Source organism: Podarcis gaigeae (assembly GCF_964106915.1).
Source record: "Podarcis gaigeae genome assembly, chromosome: 14".
Classification (NCBI taxonomy): Eukaryota; Metazoa; Chordata; class Lepidosauria; order Squamata; family Lacertidae; genus Podarcis; species Podarcis gaigeae.
In genome coordinates, this window is record NC_139690.1 from 8,401,110 (window position 1) to 8,422,219 (window position 21,110).

Genomic DNA, 21,110 nt, shown 5'->3' on the forward strand with positions numbered 1-21,110 from the left:
AATTAGTCACTTTGACCTAAAAATCTATTTCAGAAGTCTTGGCAGCTGTGAAAAAGTTAATGTGTTATTCACCACCACTATGTAGAAACATTTGTATGTAGAGCATCCAGTGTAAAATTAAGTTTTCCTGTTTTCAGTTTTCCTTTACCATGGTGGTCTGTTGCTGTTGGATTTGGTTTTTATTTGCATTTCTGTTTACTGTTTTTGTACTGTGTAACTCTTCTGCTTAGATAATATGAAAACATAACTTTGCCATAGTTAAGCATTAAGCAGAGCCCCTCAGAAAAACATTGCAGTGTATTCCTGGTGTCCATGCATTACCTGAGTCTGGCAATTTTTTAATATATAAATTTTGAACAAATTTGAAGTGTATTTCATTCTGAATGCAAGTCAGTGGTACTTAAGTCTTCAACATGCAAATACGTGCTCGGTTTGGCCTGGGCTACATGAGATGTAATAGGCCTTTATTTTTACTGTGAATCCAAATCAGCTTCAGCCCAACTTCTGACTTACACTATTAATAGACATTGCAGGGATGCCATAAAGTGTTTTTCAGCACAGTCCCTCAACCTTCTCTTTAGGTGTAACAGTGATCCACACTGTGGGTTTGTTGTATGCTACCCACCCAGTCCAGTCTGCAAAGTTCAGATAAAAACACTGGGTAACACTGCAGAGGAGTTGTCATCTCTCAGCTTAAACACAACATGCAGTAGGGGTCTAATACTCCGAACAACATTGTGGGGTTGCTGTAAACCACCCAGAATATTCAGTGTGAATTACATTACAGGATTGTCATAAACTCAGTCCCCTCAATCTACTAGAGCATGGGGACAATGCAATGTGTTACAATGCTTTGTAATTTGCAATGGTAAGTTTTTGTTTAAGTTTCACACTGAACAAGAATAGATTTCGAGTAGGAATTATTTTCCTTGCTGCTAGCTTTTGAGGGTATCCCTCCCTTGTGGGTGGGGCAAACAAACTAGCACCAATTCCCAGTTACATTAAATCTTGGATTTCTCCATTAACTCTACAGATACGTCTTGCTTCCATTCCTGGAAGTAAGTAGCATCTCAGTATGTACCAGGAGTGACATTTCTAGACAATTAAATGGTTTTCGCTGTCCTTTTTATATCTTTTTTTGTCTCCTCTATCCTTTTAACATCTTTTTTGGGGGAGGGTTTCTCCTGTTTCTATTGGAGGAGGAAATAGGAGAGGGGTGGAGGCAGAGGCATTTTGCACACAATGCTAGGTCAAACCATAATTAGAACAAAGGAGCAAGTGTGTATGTTCCTGGGAAAAGGATTGTGGTCACTTTGCTTTTTTTCTCCAGGCCTGCTGTTGCAATGCTGTTTTGAGCTAAGCCATGGTTCGCTTAGTGTTATGTTCAAACCCAGGCTTGTGATTTATCTCACTTCAGGCAAACAGCAAACTGTAACCTTTTTCACCTGCCACTTCCAGCCAGTTCCACTATACACATGCAGCTGAGATGATTTTTGTGCAAACCTTGGGTTTTTTCCAAGCCTGTTGATATTTCCCTCTTGTGCATGTCTGTTTTGGCTGCATAAGGATCAGCACTCAAGGAATGAGTTGAGCATTAGTAGGAATGGTACCTAAATCATGGTTAAAGGTTGGCTGCAAACTAAGCTGTGAAACCATGATTTGAAATGGGTTTGCAAACAATTGCATGTGTGTTGAACAGACCTTGGTAAAAGTCCATTTCTTTGTTTGCCAGATGACAAACCTCTCTTGCTGGTGCCTCCTTATACTCTTGTCATGGTGACAGGTTTGGTTCACAAAGCATAGACCATGGTTTTACTGTACGTTTAGGAAGCTAAAAAGAATTAAAGCAGCAAACCATGGCCAGAATTTAAGCAGGGTTCATAATTACATAGGCACCAGGCCTTTTTCATTAACTGTTAACTCTGTTCTACGCCCCCCTCCCCCAGGACGGTTTGCTTATAGTTTTATTTCCTGGGATGTTTTCCATTCAGTTGTTCATCCTTTTTACTACCCTTGCAGACTTCCTATTAATCTACCTGAATACAAGATTCTAAAATGTGAGCTTCAGTGTTTTGCAATATTCTCAGTTTCTTACTAAGATCACATGCACAGAGTCCATCCTCAAATCAACCAGAATTCCTGTTTGCTCAGGAAGTTCAATTCTGTTCTGTAACAGTTTATATAACTTGAATTCATATTCAAATCCCACATGTTTAATGCAACAGAAAACATGGATATGATTTTCTAAAATATAATCACCCAGAGAACCCTGGCTATGAAGTGATTCAACTGCAATAAATGAATATTGGAAATATGGGGGAATTCCTTAATTCCTTCAAACGGGTGTAGAGATGGCCTGTCATGGCAAAATGGACTTTGAGGATAGTGTGCTGGTTTTTAATGTGCTTTTTTGTGAAATGGGTGGGGGTGCACTTCTGCATGCATGCTGGTTGGTGTGTGTTAAGCATTTTTTCTGTCTTATATTCATTCGCAGCTGTGATTAGTGCTCATCCCATCCATTCCCTTGATAACCCCCACCATCATTTCCACTCCGGCAGCCTCGCTTCTCCAACCTGCAGCTATCTCCATCACCAGGCAAACCCATGGCCAGTTGGCACATCCGTGTCCCATTCAGACAGGGCTAATTCCACAGGTGAGAAGAATGTCCTGGGGCAGCCATTAGTAAAAGATGCAAAGACAAGAACTTCTGGGACATACTCAAATCCAATTTTTGTGATTGTGTGAGGGGGAGGGATGGGTGTTTATATAATTATGCTAGAGATGTCCAAAGATTTGTTTAGGATGCAATCCTAAGTCCATTTACTAGGAAATAAGTTCTGCTAGCTCAAAAAAGACTTATTTCTAAGTGCATATGTATAGGACTGAGCTGTCTTGTGATCTTTTTTTCCCTTTTCCGTTCTGCAAAAGTGCTTGAAATGCACATGCAAGTCTCGCTTTCTGAACATAACATGTTCCTGAGAAATGGTTGGTTGGGCAAGTGTTCGCATAACGAGTCAACTGTTTCTAGTGTTTTCTGTGTGGAACATCTCATTGCTTTCCCAACAGTCTGATAAAATGTGAGGACTAGAGGAGCATCACATTTTCCTGCTGTGTATCTATAGCATGACCCCCGCCCCGTAACCCTCCCACAGATCTTCCTCCACCTCTGATCTGCGCTGCTGACCTGTTTTGGCAGTGATAGCCCTGTCCCTTTGCTGCTATTTTGGAACCAGTCTGCCTTCCTCCTCCCCTTGCCTGGATGTGGCCAGTGAGTCAGAAGCACTTCTACGTGAACTTGTAAGAGAGGCCAAGCTGAGCAACATGGCAAAGCCTTCTGTGTTGGTGCAGCCGCCAGTGCCTTCCACCTCCTCCTCTTCCCTCCTCTGGTGCCCAAAGCCAGCAGCAGCACCGGTTCCTACTCCTCCAGTGGCTGCTGCAGTGATGAGACCTATCTGCTCAGCTCCTGCAGCAGCAAGGCTGCCAAGGAGGAAGCCAAGCCCTTCTTCATCTTTTTCATCCTCATTGGCCTGGCTGACTCTGTGAGCTGGGCTCTGACATGCTCTCCACTGCTTCTTTGCTAAGGGGCAGTGGCTCAACCTCCATCTCAGCTTTGCTCTCAGCCTTGGCCAACCTCCTCGGTGCCAGAGGAGGAAAGAAGAGGAGGGAGGAGGAGGAGGAAGAAGGCCGCAGCTGTACCAGCAGAGGAGACTCTGGCATGGCACTAAGCTTGGCCCTTTCATGCCTTCATTCTGCTATTGTCGCAGGCTCATGCGGTGTCACTGCTGGTTGGCTGACTCACTGGCCAGATCCAGGCAAAGGGAGTGGGGACTGGTTCAAAAACCAGGGGCAAATGGGATAGGGCTGCCTCTGCTGCCAAGAACAGGCAGTAGATCAGTAGTGTAAATGGGAGATGGAAGAAGATCTGGGGAGGGTAATGGGCAGGATCATGGCAGTGTAGATACACAGAAGGAGAACACTGGGCTTTCTTCTGAAATACTGTAAATTGCAACATTAAGGGAAATCATTCTCACAGGTCCTCGTGTTCAGATAAGTGATTTTTTGCATAACAAGTGTGTGGATAGTGGGACCTCCATGTGTTTGATTTCTTTGTTTAAAAATGACGACACCATTACTTTTCAGTCATGACTAAATGTTTAATTGTATAACAGCGTTAGCATTTTGAGCTCTGGGGCTAGGGTTGTTGATTCAACGTTAGTTAAGAGACCTAGCAAGTAAGAAGGAAATTGGCTGCTGCTCTTATGCCCAGGAATAAATTTAAGAATGAACAATGCCCCTATCATATTTGGAATCATCCCATCCTAACTTTGCATCTGGATTACAAAAGGAAAAATAATACTACTCCTTTTAAAGTTGTTTTATAATTCACATATTCCAAAGGCCTGCCTGCCCTCCCTGTATAATCTGTGGGTGGCATTTAATCAAGCACAGTTTGAACATTATTATGGTACTGGTAAGTTGTGTTTAAACAGCAGGATAGTACAGAAGTAGGCTTAGTTTGCATTCCTGAAGTATGTATATTTAATTTGATAGCTGTTTCTCGAGGGGTTCAGCCAGCTCCTAAAAGCTTGAGGCACCTTATTATGTGTATGCAGTGCTGCTGTTATTAGTGCTTTGGGAAATAACCTGAGAACATGCAGTTAGAGTGACAGACTGTTAGAATTCTTAAAGTAAAATAAGTTCTGGGACTCCTGTCTGTAGGTTGCTTATTGTTCTGAATTGTAAATATAGTTCTACTATTACTATTACCAGAATGCTTCTTTTGCCAGTGGCTAAGTTTTCAAGCATATTATGGCAAGCTCATATAAGACACCCACCCTGTTTCTGACACCTTTATCTTGCTAAAATTATTATACACAGCATTTAAGTCAAATGAATGCTGTTGCAATAAAAGCCTTGTGTGCAAGGGTAAAGCATGGATGAGCATGTGTGCAAGGCTGTAATATAGCAAAAAAAAAAAAAAAAAAAGGTCGGATTCCCAAGATTACCACTCTTATATGGTATTTGCAGATCTTCAGCAAGATTAGATTTTTCTAGTGGCTTGCATATTCTAAATTTACATAATTTATTTGATCCATTTTTTCATGATGCTGATCTAGTTTCTTTAGCTGATAATTTAGATTTGCATGATTCACTGTCTCTTCATAAAGCTTGTGAACAGATAAAACATAGTAGCTTTGTGGCAAGAGCAATCCCCTTGTTTAATTAGAATACTAATGGCTTTTTATTCTTCTTTTGCAATAGTGGGCTAAAGTAAAACTTACATTGGAGCACCCATTATATTCATTAAATATACAAGCAATAGGAAAATTGGCAGAATTGAAGTATCTTGTAACAAATGTAAATAAGATGCAACTACTTATGAACCATCCAGTTAAGAAAATTGTGCTCTAGCTCAAAGACAGATGAGTACAAAGCAAATTTAAGGGAATTTTAGATAACCAAGTAAATCAGTTTGTGTTTTAATTCACTGGTTATTTGTATGGCAGTAAGACCATTCTGGGGGGGAAATGGCTGCTCTTTTTCTGAAGAAGATAGCTTTGAAAAGCAGAAGAACCTACTAGCAGACTGTGGAATTACCTAAGTACCAGCTTAATGGCTAGGTGTGCCTCTGGATGACTTGTTCATTGTCTCAATTGTTTAGAGAATATATCTCACTGGTGAGGTGACCTAACTCCACCAAAGATCTCTGGTGAAAGGATGTTCAGAGACGCTGGTTTAGTGCTAGCAGGAGTGTTTTGTTAAAGTAAAAGAGAATGTTCATATTCTTTTCAAACCCAGAATCTGTTCGGAATACACCTAGCACAGATACCATGCCAGCTTCCTCATCTCAGACATGTTGTGCTGACCACCAGGAGCCAGAAAGTGCCACAGGATCTTATCTGCCCAGTACGCAGGAGGAGGAGACGAGCCAAAGCCTCCCTACTGCCCATGTTCGTCCTTCTCATCCTCTGAAGAGCTTTGCAGTGCCAGCAGTTCCACCCACTGGGGCAACCTATGACCCTGCCTTGCCAAGCACACCTTTATTATCCCAGCAAGGTGAGTGCGAAGGAATTACTGCTGTTGAAAGCTGAGTCGTGACTGTAATGCACAGTTTAAAGGAGCTGACAAACTGACAAGTGATGGGCAGCAGAGCTAAGCTGCTTCCTTGATATCTACAGTAATTGATTTGGATTTGATTTAAGATTTGTATGCTGTTTTGCCAACCACAAGCCTGAGCTCAAAGCGGTTCACAGCAATAACAAAGTGCTAACAAATAAAAAGCAACACTTCGAAATGCAAAATAAATATACAACAAATGAATCAAAACAACAAAAAATCGGGGGGCGGGGGGCAGGCGGGGGACGGGGACATAGAATACCAATCAATCAAACAGAATATATGTTTGGAACACCAGAACACCAGTTAACCTGAGGCAAGAATCAAAACAGCTATCATTCAAGCCAGACCTATGTTTTATGTTTACACGCTCCTCTCCTGTCTCTCGCACTCAAAAGGCTCTCACCCTGAGGCACTAATCACTTCTCTGTCCTACCACAGCCTATCAGCCAGCAGTCAAAATATTTATTAACCCCATATTATAAGGGAAAAAATCATACAAACCAGGCATACAACACCAACTCCCCTCTTGCCTCCTACCTGTTTGTGTGTGCAAAATCCGTGACATCAGGTTCTCACCCAGGAGCATCCAACTCTACATTGTTTCACAAGAATCTAAAACATTTCTCCCATCTAGGAAAAATGTATATTCCAATTCAAATGCTTTCAGCATCTTGCTCATTCTCCCAAAGATTCATCCCAGTTGGAGATAAGTTATGGGAACAAGTTTTTGCCTAAGTGAAACTACCCCTTCTTTTCTAACTAGCTTTGAGTGACGCCTTTCTGAATTACTCTTGACATGGGCCTGATACAGCATGCTTAGTAGCTAATTGCTGTCAAGTAATGCCCTTTAAAATCCAGGGTAGCAGTATTGCATAATGGAGAAGGTCAATGGTATCTCATCAGAAGACTGGGAGACAATTTAGGGACACGTCAGCAATATAAAGTATGGATCTTCACAAGAGTCTTACTCATCTCTCACTCCAACCCTGATTGCAGAAGGCTAATCCTGGTCATATTTGTGTTAAGCTTCTAGCCATCCAGTTCATTCAGTGAAGACTGCCTCAATTGGCACCCTAGGGAGAACTCGACCTCCTATGCCAGTCGTGGTACCAAGTGCCCCTGAAGTCCAGGAAACAACAAGGATGCTCGAAGACTCAGAAAGTGTAAGTAGCCTGCTTAGAAGGTAGCCTAACGTCCATCACATACGAAACCTTGGTAGTGAATGAGAGTAAAATTAGAATTCAAATTAAACATATTTTTGAGAACTAAAAGATGGTATAAGGCACTTATGGTACAATAGTTTTTCAGAAGTCTCCTTCATGGAATAGCTCCCACCAACTTTTTTTGCTTTGCTTTGCCATTTGAGTGAGGCCTTCTGTAAAGATCACTAAACTTCGTAAAAGACAATACTAACCTGATGATAGTGTGTTACCTAATAATACATGTGTAAGCTGCTCACATTGCTACTGTTCGCCAGGCCTCTGCCCATCAGTAACTCTGCATTTCTGCTCTGAAAACCCTTTCCTCTTCAAGAGTGATGATTGTGGTAGGGCTGTAGCTCCATGATAATGCATGGATTTTGAATGTGTAAGGCCCCAGGTTCAGTTAAAAAGATCTGAAGTAGCAGAGCTGGGAAAGAGCTCTCTGACTGAAAAGTTAGAAGGCCCCTGCCAGTCAGAGTGAGCAAAGCTTGAATAGATAGACCAGTGGTTTTTATCTTTTTATAAGGCTGCTTTGTATTTCCATATGAACATTCTCTCGTTCTTCATATAATTTCTTTACAACTTGAAATAGTGCAGCTGGAAGCCATCCAACTGAGCACCAGCCCTTTCTAAAATTTTATGCTTTGCAGTAGACTGATGTACACTATTGGCTTTTCTTCCTCTTTTTAGGGCAACTTGATTGTTAGTGATGAGTGGGTCTCATTCCAAAGATTCCATATCAGATTTGGAAATTTGAGTTCATCTAAGAAAGGAAAAGCTAATGTGATACCTTCCAAGTGTTGTTGTAGTCCAGTTCCCATCTGCCCCACCTAGCCTAGCTAATGGTCAGGGATGGGATATATAGTCCAACAACTTCTGGAGGGCAAAGTGTTTGCTTCTCCTGATTTAAAGCATAGATGGAGTAAAAAAATAAATCTCATAATGTCTAGGAACCCAGGGTAGCCCAGGGTTAGCCAACATGATGTCCTTATTAGACTCCAGATCCCATCATCCCTCTCCATTGACCATACTGGCTGGGGCTAATGGGAATTGGAGTCCAACAACATCAGCAAGGAATCATATTTGTCTACCCTTAGACAATTGGCTCTTGTTAGAGATAACCCTTCATTGCTCAGCTTAAAGAAACTATCTTTCATTTTGAAAAGCCAGGATAAGTTTCTTGTTGTAAAAGACTTGGAACATACAGGCAAGCTCATTGATCATTTTTCATTACTTCTGTTTTCTTGCATAAATATTTTCTCAAGGACAGACTCAACATTTTTACATAGATGGGTCCAGTATTTTAAAGTCTGTGGAAGAATAAGGATACAATATCTTCCAAGTTCAGCTTTTTGTGTATTCCCTTGGAGTTTAGCAAGTTGTCTATCACTTTAATATGCACTCTGAGAAACTCCCAACTCATCAAGATTTTTCAGCAAGATTTGGGTGGCAGCTGGAACATGCCTAGAGTACTTCTTCATAGATAGTGCCTTGGGTGCAAAAAGTTGATGATTTCTTTTTCTTTTTCCTCTTTCCCTGTGTCCCTACCTGCCTCCCTAATCACATTCTCTCTCATTAATTCACTGTTTGTCTGGGGGTTGTCTGCATGTTGAATTCTGGTGCTGCATCTCCCCACATCTTTCTCCTTGCATGAAAAATAGGATGGGGACATTTCCATTTCTGTAGTAATGCAATCCATCTAATAGATGTGACTTTGCTGTCATGTTCCATATCCGCACCATATTCTTCCCCCACCCAAAACAATGCAGCTCATCTTGCCGAGTAACCCTGTTAAATCTCCTGCAGAATTATGAACCAGATGAGCTGACCAAAGAGATGGCCCACCTGGAAGGACTAATGAAGGACCTTAATGCCATCACAACAGCATGACCACCTTCCCCAAGAAAGGACTCCAAATCCTGTTTCACAGGTCTTGGGACTTAATCTTGGAGCACAAGGAAATGTACAAAAACTAGGGGACAGCACAAGAGGGATATTCAACCAGCTGCAGTATCAGTGCCAATGCTGGTTAACCAAGTGACTTTTCTATTCATTACCTGAAATGAACCTGTTGGAAAGTTGGATTCCACTTCCTGCTAAGATGTTGCAAGAAATGGCTGAGGGAGACGCGCCAATGTGATGAAATCCAGTATACAAAGAAGTGGACTTAGCATTAATTTGAGTCAGGTTTTGTCTCAGTGCTGTGACCTTCCCTGCATTTTCAGTGTTGGACATTCACATTTATGTACAATTTTATTTGTGTGTTTTTATTTTATTGTATCTTTTTTATTAAAAAAAAGTGTAACCTGAAGAAAAAGAAATTTGTGTTGTTTCCCACAGCCTAGACAGATGTTTGATTGCTTGTTCTATTGTGTACGGGAATTCATTGCCAGTGTGGAATGTTCGGTTTGTTTTATGTTTTATTTTTTATTTTTAGTGTGTGTATAATTATATCACCTTCCAGCAGTTAATCCATGACCTTGGGGGATGCTGCATCGCTATTTGTAAGCTTTTTTATTTTTATATTATAATTATTAAAAGCCTGACTAGATTCTCTCTCATCACTGTGAGATTAGCTGCCTGTTTGGATTGAAATCTAACACTGAGAAACTTTTTGTTTGTTTTATGTTTGCCTTTTCAATATGGGGTGGAGGTAGGCACTGGGAAGGAAGCCACTGAGTGGAAAGAGGTTTAACTGTACAATACAGCTTGATCCATATGAGTAGCCCCAACATCCCTTGGAGAATGCCCAGATGAGCAAATGTAATGTGCAAAGCGAGTGATTCTGAATAGTAATTGCAACAATTCCCTCATCACAGTGATTGGGGAAAGTGCTACAGTTATCACAGGAATGGCCCCTGACTGTGTCTGTGATTATCAGTTTGCACATTACCTCTGCCTGTGTAAGCACATACCAGGACACACTTGGCATTACTCATGTGAACAAGAAAACCTATTGTGCGGACAGGCTCTAAGTCGTGAAACAGATTTTTTAAAAACAACAACAACAACCTATCATTTGCTTTGTGAGCTACTCATTAAGTGTGTCTGGCTATTAAATGGATGGGGGCTGGAAGCTTTATTGAGAAATGTAAGGTTGTTTAGCATCAGATACCACAGTGTGTCTTGGCAGCAGAAATTTCTGTTTTGATGTTTTATTTGAAAGATAACCTCTTTAACATTTACATTGCATCTTGAGTTTTATTCCAGATCTTTTAATGTACAGAGGTTAGTAGTAGATTGGGGGGGGGGGGCACTTTTCCCTGTAGTTGTACACCGTCCCATAGGTCTTCAAAAATACCTTCAGTGTTAAACCACAATTAGCAAAACGTCTTTTGCAGGCTTATTTATTCTAAACGGAAACAAAACCTAGGCGTACAATGTTTGTGACTCAGGTGCCGCTTGGAAAAAAAAGGGAAGCTAAAAGGAGATGTTATTTCCTTTATACTATTTGCTGCCCAGTTTGACATACCACCATCCTCTCTGTTGGGTGGTGACTTAACATAATAAAAGAGACTGATTTTGTAAAAAAAAATCCCGCTGCTTTTGGAATTCAGGTGTACACTCAAAAGGGTTGGAAGGTGGAAAAGAAGCAAAAGGTCATAATAGGTAGTTTTCTTTAGCAAATTTGTTCTGTGTAAAGCAGTGTTATTTTAGGGTCAGTATTAGCAGTGCTGTTGGAGGAAATAGCCCATAACCCTTGGAGTTTGCAGTGCTCTGATCTGAGGCAGACTTCACTGGATCCTTTAAATTGCCATGTGAATAAGACTAGAATGGTTTTTATTACTGGCTAACTCAAGTTTGAAAACACCCAGCCACTGCTCTCTACTGAGAACCAGTATCAGGAAAGAATTACTTAAAGGGATGAAGAGGTAGGGCAGCCCTTCCCTTAACCCTTCCCAGCCCTTCCCTTTCTTTCCCTGAAGTAACTCCTTCAAGCTGCTTTCCCTTCACAGAGTTCCAGACTCGTATTTGCTTCTGGCTTTGTATCAGCAGATTCATCTTGAAGATTTCTTGGAAGCAATTATGGAAAATAGGGATACCGACAGACTAAAATTGACTAGTGGTTTCTGATGATGAGCACTGAAGAAATGTATTAATTCATTCTGATTAGCAGCTATAACATATGCATAAGAAAAGCCATTTATTTTTTAAATACTGTATTGAATTTACAATGAGATAATTAAGTGCCATGTTCACCTAGCTCAGTGTTCTGTCTTCCAACAGTAAACATCCTAATGCCCCAGAGACATTCACAGTCCTAGTACATGGGTGTAGATTCCTCCCCAGTTTATTCTCATAGGTTAATAGGATGCTTATTTTGGGTTGGGGCAGTCAGCAAAAAGTCCATCATAAGAGCAAACTGGCACACCTGCAAAATAGGCATTGAGTAAAATTAGATGAGGTTTGGGTTGGGGAGAGAGAAGGATTCAGACACTGGCCTGGATCCAATTATCTGTTCTCTGTATGTGTGGTGGAGGTTTTTATTTTCCTTAATACTTTGGTATGCAGAAGGAAGGGGAGAGGTGCCACACACACACACACACACACACACACACACACGCATGCCTCATAAATCAGAAAGAGCTTCCAGTGAGGGAGAGGAGAATTTTTTAATAGTACATTAAAAGGCCCACAGGTGTTGAAATGCACTTCTCTGGATCTGGGCTATTTGGTATGATCCAGAGCCCTGTATAATCAGGGTGGGCATCTATAATCAAAAGGGGCTTCCCATTCCTGCGAAAGGGAATGTTCAACGTGGCTGTTTTCCTTTGTACATGCAAAGTTCTTGTGAAGAACAGGAAATCCTTTGCGTAGGGTCCTCATTGCGTCCACTGAATTCAGTTAGTGCACGCATTCCGCTCCTCAGATGTGTACATTTCTCTTTCATATCTATACCCAAAGAAATTCCATCATGTGTACTCAGTATTTCCCCCACTGGTGGATTTTTGTGAATATATTGCTACTTTACGTCGAACACCATGAATGTCAATATTGCCATGAATCTGGGAATGGGGTGGGGGATATTTTTAATAATAAAACAACTGTTCAAAGTTGGTTTTTTAAGGTTAAAACAAAAAAGGAAACATTTATTCAAGTCAGTGTACAATATGTATTGCACTTTTTCACATTTTAACACTGTTTTTTACATATCTTGTGATTTTAAATTTGGAACATTGTGTATCTTGTAGTGTCATAGCTAAGCTGCTCTGCGGCAGCTTCCTCCAGCTGAATATGGAGAAGGGGGTGGGAAGACCTCTGTATATTGTTTTACAGTTCTGATGTAGGAGAGTTCTGAGGACTGCTGTAAACTTCTTCCTTTCTGTACATTTTTTTTCCTGTAGTATTTGCTGTATACTCTATAAATTTTTAATACTGTCATGTTTATTATTTGGTATTGGATATCCAATACACTTTTTTAATCTAATCGAGTTCTGCCTTTGTCTAGAGTTTTGTTTGTTTTTAAAAAAAACTTTTGCCCTTCCATTTTAGCAGTGTCCCTCGATGAGCATTTCAGAACACTGAAGCCCCAGTTACGTTCTGGAACAAGGGTGCAGTGTTTGAGAATAATTTCTTTAAATTACAATGTAACTGAACTATTTATAATTATTTTAAGAGGTGGTAAGTAGGAACACAACCTGTTGGAATTCTGGTCCAGAAATGAAGACACTGGTGTTAGTCACATATCCATTCTTCCATCATGGAACCACAAGGTGGTATACATTCCGTTCTCAGGAGGGAACCCATCCATGCATTGACCCTGACACAAACCTGCTTAGCTTCAGCAATATGGTGGCCTCAGGTGCCTTTAGACCGCACTCTGGGATACAGCTGTTAGACACAGAACTCAGCACTGTTTCACTGAATTGTTTGAAACAATTGTTAGAAAGGGCTTTGTATGCTGGAAAATGGGAGTTAATTTATATGTCTATTTATTTAAAGTGTTTATATCTGGCCTCTTTGTAACCAAGAGTACAAGGTGGCTCACAATAATTCAACAAATTTAGCTAAATTCAACTAAAGAGCTGGAAAAAGCTACAAAATTCCATTTAAAAGTAGAGTAGCTACAAAGATAGCCAGTCATACTTGTCTCTCTTTGCTTCACCCTCTTCATACCTCTGTAGGTTCTGGGAGACCAAGGATGGAGGGGAGTTGGTCACAGCAGGATGGGGAGACCTTGCCTGGCTTCTTCAGCAGCCTGCCTCTACTTTGCCACTTGACTCCCCTCTGCTTCTGCCTCTGTTTCTGGACTGCCCTCTGCCACAGCCTCTTCCTGCTCACTAAACTCTTGTTACCTTTTCAGATTCCGACACTTCTTCCCTGCAGACTGCTCCCTCTTCTCCCTCTGACCTCCCATCATTGTCCCACCGCCAATGCCTGTGCCCCTAAAGGTATCTGGCTCTCGGGATGAAAAAGATTTCCCATCCCTGGACTGGAACCTTTATCTGTACTGTGGTTCCTTTCTCGTTTTTGAAACACAGGTGACAGCAGTAAATTACACCAAGCAAGTTGAAGTTAGCAAAAACCAGGATCTGCACAGGAGGCCTAATGAGCGCAGCAGCTCATCTCCAGCAGGACTTGCCCTCATGAAGCAGTTGATGAGACTGAAGGCTCCCACCTCCCTACAGTTGCCCTAGTCGCCTCCTCTCCAGGGTTGCCCCCAAGTAATCTGAGACTGCACCTGCATGAAGCTAACTTCTCTGCCCTCTTCATGCCTCTCCTGGTTCTGGGAGACCTGAGGAGAGGGAAGCTTGTTGCAGCAGGAGGGAGAGACACCTTGCCTCTTCACCAGCCGGACTCCTCTCTGCCTCTTGGCCTTCGTCCTCTCCCACTTCTGTTTCTGAACTTCTCTCTGCTACAGGCTCTCCCAACCCCCTGAGCCCTGTTACCCCTTTAGCTTCCAACATCTCCTTTCCCCCGTCTTTTCCCTCTCTTCCCTCTGACCATTTATTGTCATCCTACCACCACTTCCCGGGTTCTGAACCTTCTTCCCCTGGGGGTTCCCCCCACCACAACTCTGTGACTACACCAGTCCACGACATCAGGATTCCTTTCTTTTAAAAATTGCCCCACTTGCAACCTAAAGTGCTACCGCCTTTTCTGCCACTGCAGAATCCCTATTGCTTCATTTCCCGGTGGCCGTACACAGCGGTCGAACTGCAGAGGGGAAGAATAAAATAATAATACCACCAGACCATAATGATCACCTCAATGAAGACGGAGAGACAGGTTGGACAAGGCTTTTGCTCACCTGCTAATTTTCTTGTCAGGCTGGTGTTTAATTAGCTATTCTCTCCCAGCCATTAAGCCACAAATGAGGTCTCCTTATCATCCACTGCTGCGTTGTCACGGCAACTGGTATTTTTAAGTCATCCTGGGATCCCATTTCCCTTGTACTTAGCAAAAAAATAATCTCAATCACTATTAAGGATAATGGCCCTTGATGCCAGGAAGCGGCTGGAGTGGGGAGAGAGAGAAGAAATGGAGGACAGGAAGTGGAATCTCTGGTCCACTTTGTTGCTTAGACGTATCCCAGCCAGTTCAAGGCCACATCGTAAAGATGCTTGAAAGCACAGCAGAAAGCAGTCACCTGGACTCCCCCTCTGGAAATCAGCTTCTAGATAGATTTTGCTTGGAAAGGCAGTGCCCTCTTGCGGTCATAACAGGAATTTGCGAAAGAAATCATTTGCCAAATTGGTCTGTCTTATGATTGGACTATTCAAGTAGCAAAGGGGAGGGTGGTTGCCGCCAGGGCAGCAAAATGTACCTACTGAGACACCTGCCCCCCATGCAGAATAGCTCTGGGGGTGAGGGGCATTTTCTCCCCTCTGCAAAACATTACCTTGTTGCAGCTAGGTCAGAATCTATGCTTTCCCTGCATCTGCTACCTCTGTGTTTCTTCCTCACATCTTTTTCTAGATTGTGAACTGCCTCACTCTTTGTAAAGTGCCATGCTATGGATGGGGCTGTATAAATATGAGGACTGGGCATGGATTCGAATTGGAAAAAGACAAATCAGGCCTGTTCCGAGGGATTGAGGTGTGAGTTGATGCGGGCTGAGACCGATGGACAGGTTGGGTTGGACAACCCAGAGCTATCTGGAGCTGTCGTGGGGCAGCCATCAAAGAGGAAAACCCATCTTCCCAAGAGAAGGTAGCAGGAACCTGACTATTCCCGCTTCTCCCACCCAAAAGGATTGCTCCTCAGCACTCATCAGAGGCATTAGTCTTTTGGCTTGCAGGGTGCTCCCTCGAGGCTCCAATACTTTGGCCACCTCATGAGAAGAGAAGACTCCCTGGAAAAGACCCTGATGTTGGGAAAGATAGAGGGCACAAGGAGAAGGGGACGGCAGAGGACGAGATGGTTGGACAGTGTTCTCGAAGCTACCAGTGTGAGTTTGACCAAGCAGTGGAAGACAGGGCTCTTCTTATGTCCGAATTTGGGGACAGGATCCGAGGTGCTGTGGGTGGCCCCCAGGTTGGCCCGGGGCAAATTGACCTGATTGGAAGCCCCACATCAGAACCACAAGGCGGATGTGTACAGCCCTAGCATGTACAGCCATTTCGTGTGTGTGTGTTCTGTGTCTAGGGCCACGGCTCACTGCTTGCATGCAAAAGAGCTGGGTTTAAACTTCAGCATCTTGTGGTTGGGCTGAGGGGGCCTCTTGTCTGAAACCTTGCAGAGCCACCACACTGAGCTAGATGGGCCCAAGGGTCTGACTCTGGTAAGGCAGGTGCCCATGTTCCTGACTGCACAAACCAGGACTGCTGCTGGGTTCTCCCTCCATTACATCATCAGGAGTGGTGATAATAGTAATAGTAAAGGTAAAGGTACCCCTGACTGTTAGGTCCAATCGCGGACAACTCTGGGGTTGCAGTGTTCATCTCGCTCTATAGGTCGAGGGAGCCGCCGTTTGTCCGCAGACAGCTTCCAGGTCCTGTGGCCAGCATGACTAAGCCGCTTCTGGCGAACCAGAGCAGCGCATGGAAACGCCGATTACCTTCCCTCTGGAGTGTTACCTATTTATCTACTTGCACTTCGTGCTTTCGAACTGCTAGGTTGGCAGGAGCAGGGACCGAGCAACGGGAGCTCACCCCATCACAGGGATTCGAACCGCCAACCTTCTGATCGGCAAGCCCTAGGCTCTATGGTTTAGACCACAGCACCACCCGCGTCCCTTGATAATAGTAAGTACATAAATAGCCCAGTACTGCCCACGCTGTCCAACTGGTTTTCCAGGGTCCCCCAAATGAATCTTTCCCAGGCACAACTGCCTTTTGTACCCTCTTGCTTACACAGCATGCACTTGACGGGGGCTCAGGAGAGAGAAAAGCACATTTCACCTTGTTCCTGCCTCATTTCCTGCAGATGCCAGAGGGCTGTGCACGGGGAGGGGAGGAATCCTACCTTGCCCAGCCTGGATGCTTTAAATGCATCTCTTTCCTCTTCCATCTACCCACCCATAAAGGACGCAGCAGGGAGGAAGGGAGGGAGGCGGGCGAGGGTGAAGGAGAGGGCACCTCCCTGCTTCAGGGTTTCCCAGAGCGCAGCAGCCGCCCTCCCGCTCAACGCTGTGTTCTGCTTGCCTGGTGTTTCCATGGAGCTGGAGAGCACAAGGGGCTCCACAAGGCTGGGATCTTCCAAAGCAACATTGATGCTGGGGGAGGGAGAGGGGATCCCTGTCAGCTTTGTATGCGAGTGTGTGCCTGAGCGAGCAGGAGGGCCTTCTCATTTATGTACTCCTAAAATCCAGGCTTCATTTACTGCTATGGGGAACCTCTGTCCCAGGTTGAGGTGGGCAAATACAGTGGTACCTCGGGTTACAGACGCTTCAGGTTACAGACTCTGCTAACCCAGAAATAGGACCTCAGGTTAAGAACTTTGCTTCAGGATGAGAAAAGAAATCATGCAGTGGTGGCGCAGCAGCAGCAGCGGGAGGCCCCATTAGCTAAAGTGGTTGTTGTTGTTTAGTCGTTTAGTCGTGTCCGACTCTCTGTGACCCCATAGACCAGAGCACGCCAGGCACTCCTGTCTTCCACTGCCTCCCGCAGTTTGGTCAAACTCATGCTGGTAGCTTCGAGAACACTGTCCCACCATCTCGTCCTCTGTCGTCCCCTTCTCCTTGTGCCCTCCATCTTTCCCAACATCAGGGTCTTTTCCAGGGAGTCTTCTCTTCTCAAGAGGTGGCCAAAGTATTGGAGCCTCCGCTTCAGGATCTGTCCTTCCAGTGAGCACTCAGGGCTGATTTCCTTCAGAATGGATAGGTTTGATCTTCTTGCAGTCCATGGGACTCTCAAGAGTCTCCTTCAGCACCATAATTCAAAAGCATCAATTCTTTGGCGATCAGCCTTCTTGATGGTCCAGCTCTCACTTCCATACATCACTACTGGGAAAACCATAGCTTTAACTATATGGACCTTTGTTGGCAAGGTGATGTCTCTGCTTTTTAAGATGCTAAAGTGGTACCTCAGGTTAAGAACAGTTTCAGGTTAAGAACGGACCTCCAGAACGAACTAAATTCTTAACCTGAGGTACCACTGCAAATGCTCTTAAGACTTTTCCCATGCCATACACACCCTCCACACCTGCCTGCTCCTTGGGTGTTTCTCTGCCTAGCTAAAATGTGTCCTTCAACTCTGGTGGTGCCTCTCACTTGCCTGGATGCAGGATAGAGGTAGGTAGGTTTGTGCAGGTAGAAACAAAGGTAAAATGTACATGTATTGCTCCGCCCACCTTTTGCCTCTGGTCCCGCCCACCCCAGCTTCAGTCTTCAGGTTGCTGAGGGGGAATCAGCACCCCAGGCTGTAGAAGCCTCCCTGACTTCTGACTTACACCACACATCTTATTTCTTGCACTTGAATTGCAATATTGTTGAGTGCAAGTGGTTTATTTACACTTGCTTCCTGGTTTTAATGCTTGAGGCAGCGAATGGTTGTAGTGGTTGTGTGAAATGGATGGTTAGTGTGGCTGGATGCACGGTTGGATGGTTGGTTGGTTGTGTGTATGTTGTGTTGTCTGGAATCTTAACAGTGCTCTCCAATTTTCTATTATGTTTAGGCATACGGATATTTTTATGTATTTTGTTATGTGAATCATTTGATGTGGTTTTATTGCACTTAAACCACTTTGAGGATTTTTTTTTGGATAGCAAAAAAATTGGAAACAATAACATCAATAATACCAAAGAAAAAAATGTTTGCACAGATTTCAGGTGTTATCACAAAGAAGAAGGAAACATTTAAAATATAAACTCATGGTGCCAGAAGAGAAGGCCAGGATCTCTCTTGCCATCCATATAATTTTCATTAATGATAGTATGCGTGAGAAGTGCCCAAATGAAAAACTTTGCTTTCCTGCAAATCTTTTGCTGCATTTTAAATGGCTTGCATACCACATGCCTGTGCGCGAACCCAGGAGTACAGAAATTTAAGAGGCACACTCAGCCACACTTTTTCGTAAAGCTGAATTATCATTTATTATTCATTCAGTTGCTTGTTCTAAATCATGGGTGGGCAAACTAAGGCCCAGGGGCCGAATCCAGCCCAATTGCCTTCTCAATCTGGCCCATGGACAGTCTGGGAATCAGCGTGTTTTTACATGAGTAGAATGTGTCCATTTATTTAAAATGCATCTCTGGGTTATTTGTGGGCCATAGGAATTCGTTCATATTTTTTCCCCAAAATATAGTCCGGCCCCCCACAAGGTCTGAGGGACAGTGGACTGGCCCCCTGCTGAAAAAAATTGCTGAGCCCTGTTCTAAATGGTCACTGTCCTTATAACAGGCTCCTCTGGAAGAGGCCTATTCACTGGGCATTCATCCTGATCTGCTTGCACAAAGCTTATGCAGAGGTTAGGCTCAGTCTGGTCTTTACTGAGCATTCATTCTGATTGGTTTGTGGGGAGGTTCTATCACAATGACTCATCCTGATTTGCTTGCTGAAGTGAATGAATGATGTACGCAGTGAATGGGAAGAAACGGGGACGGGGGTGGGGGGTGGGAAGTGATACAATACATACATTGTCATACAAACAAACCAGCATGAACATGCAATAAAGAGCAGATACAATCTATGTTCCAGATATGCTTTGTGCAAGCAAAGCAGGATGAATTCTCAATAAACAGGTTGTTTGGAGGAGCCCGAGACACTGTGATGTTTAACATGTTGCAACAACACCGTGTTGCAATGTGTAAAGGGCACTTAGGAAAGTGAGGAAGGTGGGATTATATCAAGAGTATTGGTGAGGGCAGAGATGGGCCTCTCCCTCTCTCCTGTGAGAGTGCTAGTGAAAAACGAAGGTGGAGAAGGGAAAAAATTGTGCCCCATTTGCCCTAATGCCCTGGCCTCCACCGCGTCTTGATACTGTCCTTCAGAGACTGGAAACCTGGCCAAAGAAAGCAGATACAGAAATAGACATATTTTACTAAGATTTTGTTTTATTATGTCTGTTTTTATATTTCAAACCCCAACCCTACAGCACTTCCCCACCCCCCAAAAAAACACAACCCCCCGAACTTTTTAGCTACTGGGTCAAACCTAATGGGGGTCTTCAGCTGTGATTTGGTACCTGCTGCAGCAGAATTCAGAAACCTGAACATCGTTTATCGTCAAACCAAGCCAAAGCACCTGTCTACAATGGGTGACTTTTTCTCATTTCCAAGAGAGGCAGTTGGGAAAGCAGGTGCCTGGGGAAGGGAGGAACGGGGCAAGGGGGGGGGGGTACTCTGAATGCAGATGTGACCATCCCAGTTTCCAGGATGTGCTCAAAGATGTGGTATTGCGCAGCACATAATTCCTCACTTTACTGGCCACCTGCAAACTATCCACCTTCATCCCTTGGAAAGAAACTGTTGAGTTCTATCAAAATATCTTGATTACCAGTGGGGGCCGGGGGAGAGAGAGAAATCTTCAAAGCTGATCTCTCCATTTTGGTTGCAGGTGCCTTCGTTTGTTCCTTTGGGGGAATGAGATGGGGCACAATACTCCTCTACACCGTGTAGGCAACACGGTGGTCTGCAGATGTTGCTGGTCTGCGGCTCCATTGGCCAGGCTAGCTGGGCTTGAGGAGACTTGGAAGAAGAAGAAGAGGAGGAGTTTGGATTTGATATCCCGCTTTATCACTACCCGAAGAAGTCTCAAAGCGGCTAACATTCTCCTTTCCCTTCCTCCCCCACAACAAACACTCTGTGAGGTGAGTGGGGCTGAGAGACTTCAGGGAAGTGTGACTAGCCCAAGGTCACCCAGCAGCTGCATGTGGAGGAGTGGAGATGCGAACCCGGTTCCCCAGATTACGAATCTACCGCTCTTAACCACTACACCACACTTGGAGTGCAACAACATCTGCAGGGCACCACATCAGCTACTCCTGCTGAAGCATTTTGAAAAGGATGGTGTGTGCCATGGAAGCAATGGGGCCAATTGTATTGTTGCCTTTTTACACGCACCTTGCTTAGCTCCAGATGTCTCGGGGAAGCAGGCGTGCCTCCCTCCTTTTGTCCTCACAACAACCCTGTGAGGTAGGTTAGACGGAAACAGATTGGCTGGCCTAAAATTAGCCAGTGAGCTTTGATGCTAAGGGGGGGATTGGAACCCAGGTCTCCCTGGTCTGACTCCTGACGCTCCAACCTGCTCCACTCCACAGGCCTAAGTTTAGACATGTTGAATTTGCTGCATTGCTTTTAACCTGCACTTAATCGCAACAACTAACTTTAGCTGCCTATGGCCCCTTCAAGGAAGGTCAGTATTGGCATATATTTTAAAACTAGAATATATATATATATATATGTAT

General features: G+C 43.8%; 1 protein-coding gene across 16 annotated transcripts in view; it reads left to right on the forward strand.

Annotated features, from left to right (window-relative positions):
- Positions 1–12,754, forward strand: part of NEO1 (neogenin 1) — a 105,189-nt gene extending 92,435 nt beyond the window's left edge. For 8 of the 16 annotated variants that reach the window (XM_083712430.1, XM_083712435.1, XM_083712432.1 and 5 more), the window contains 4 exons: positions 2,495–2,653; positions 5,800–6,057; positions 7,147–7,283; positions 9,129–12,754. In XM_083712430.1, coding sequence (XP_083568556.1) covers positions 2,495–2,653; positions 5,800–6,057; positions 7,147–7,283; positions 9,129–9,212 — 638 coding nt within the window. In that variant the 3' untranslated portion in view covers positions 9,213–12,754. Of the gene's footprint in view, positions 1–2,494; positions 2,654–5,799; positions 6,058–7,146; positions 7,284–8,983 lie in introns of all 16 variants that reach the window. The other 8 variants (XM_083712425.1, XM_083712423.1, XM_083712424.1 and 5 more) reach the window with 2 other exon arrangements.
- The last annotated feature ends 8,356 nt before the right edge of the window (positions 12,755–21,110 follow it).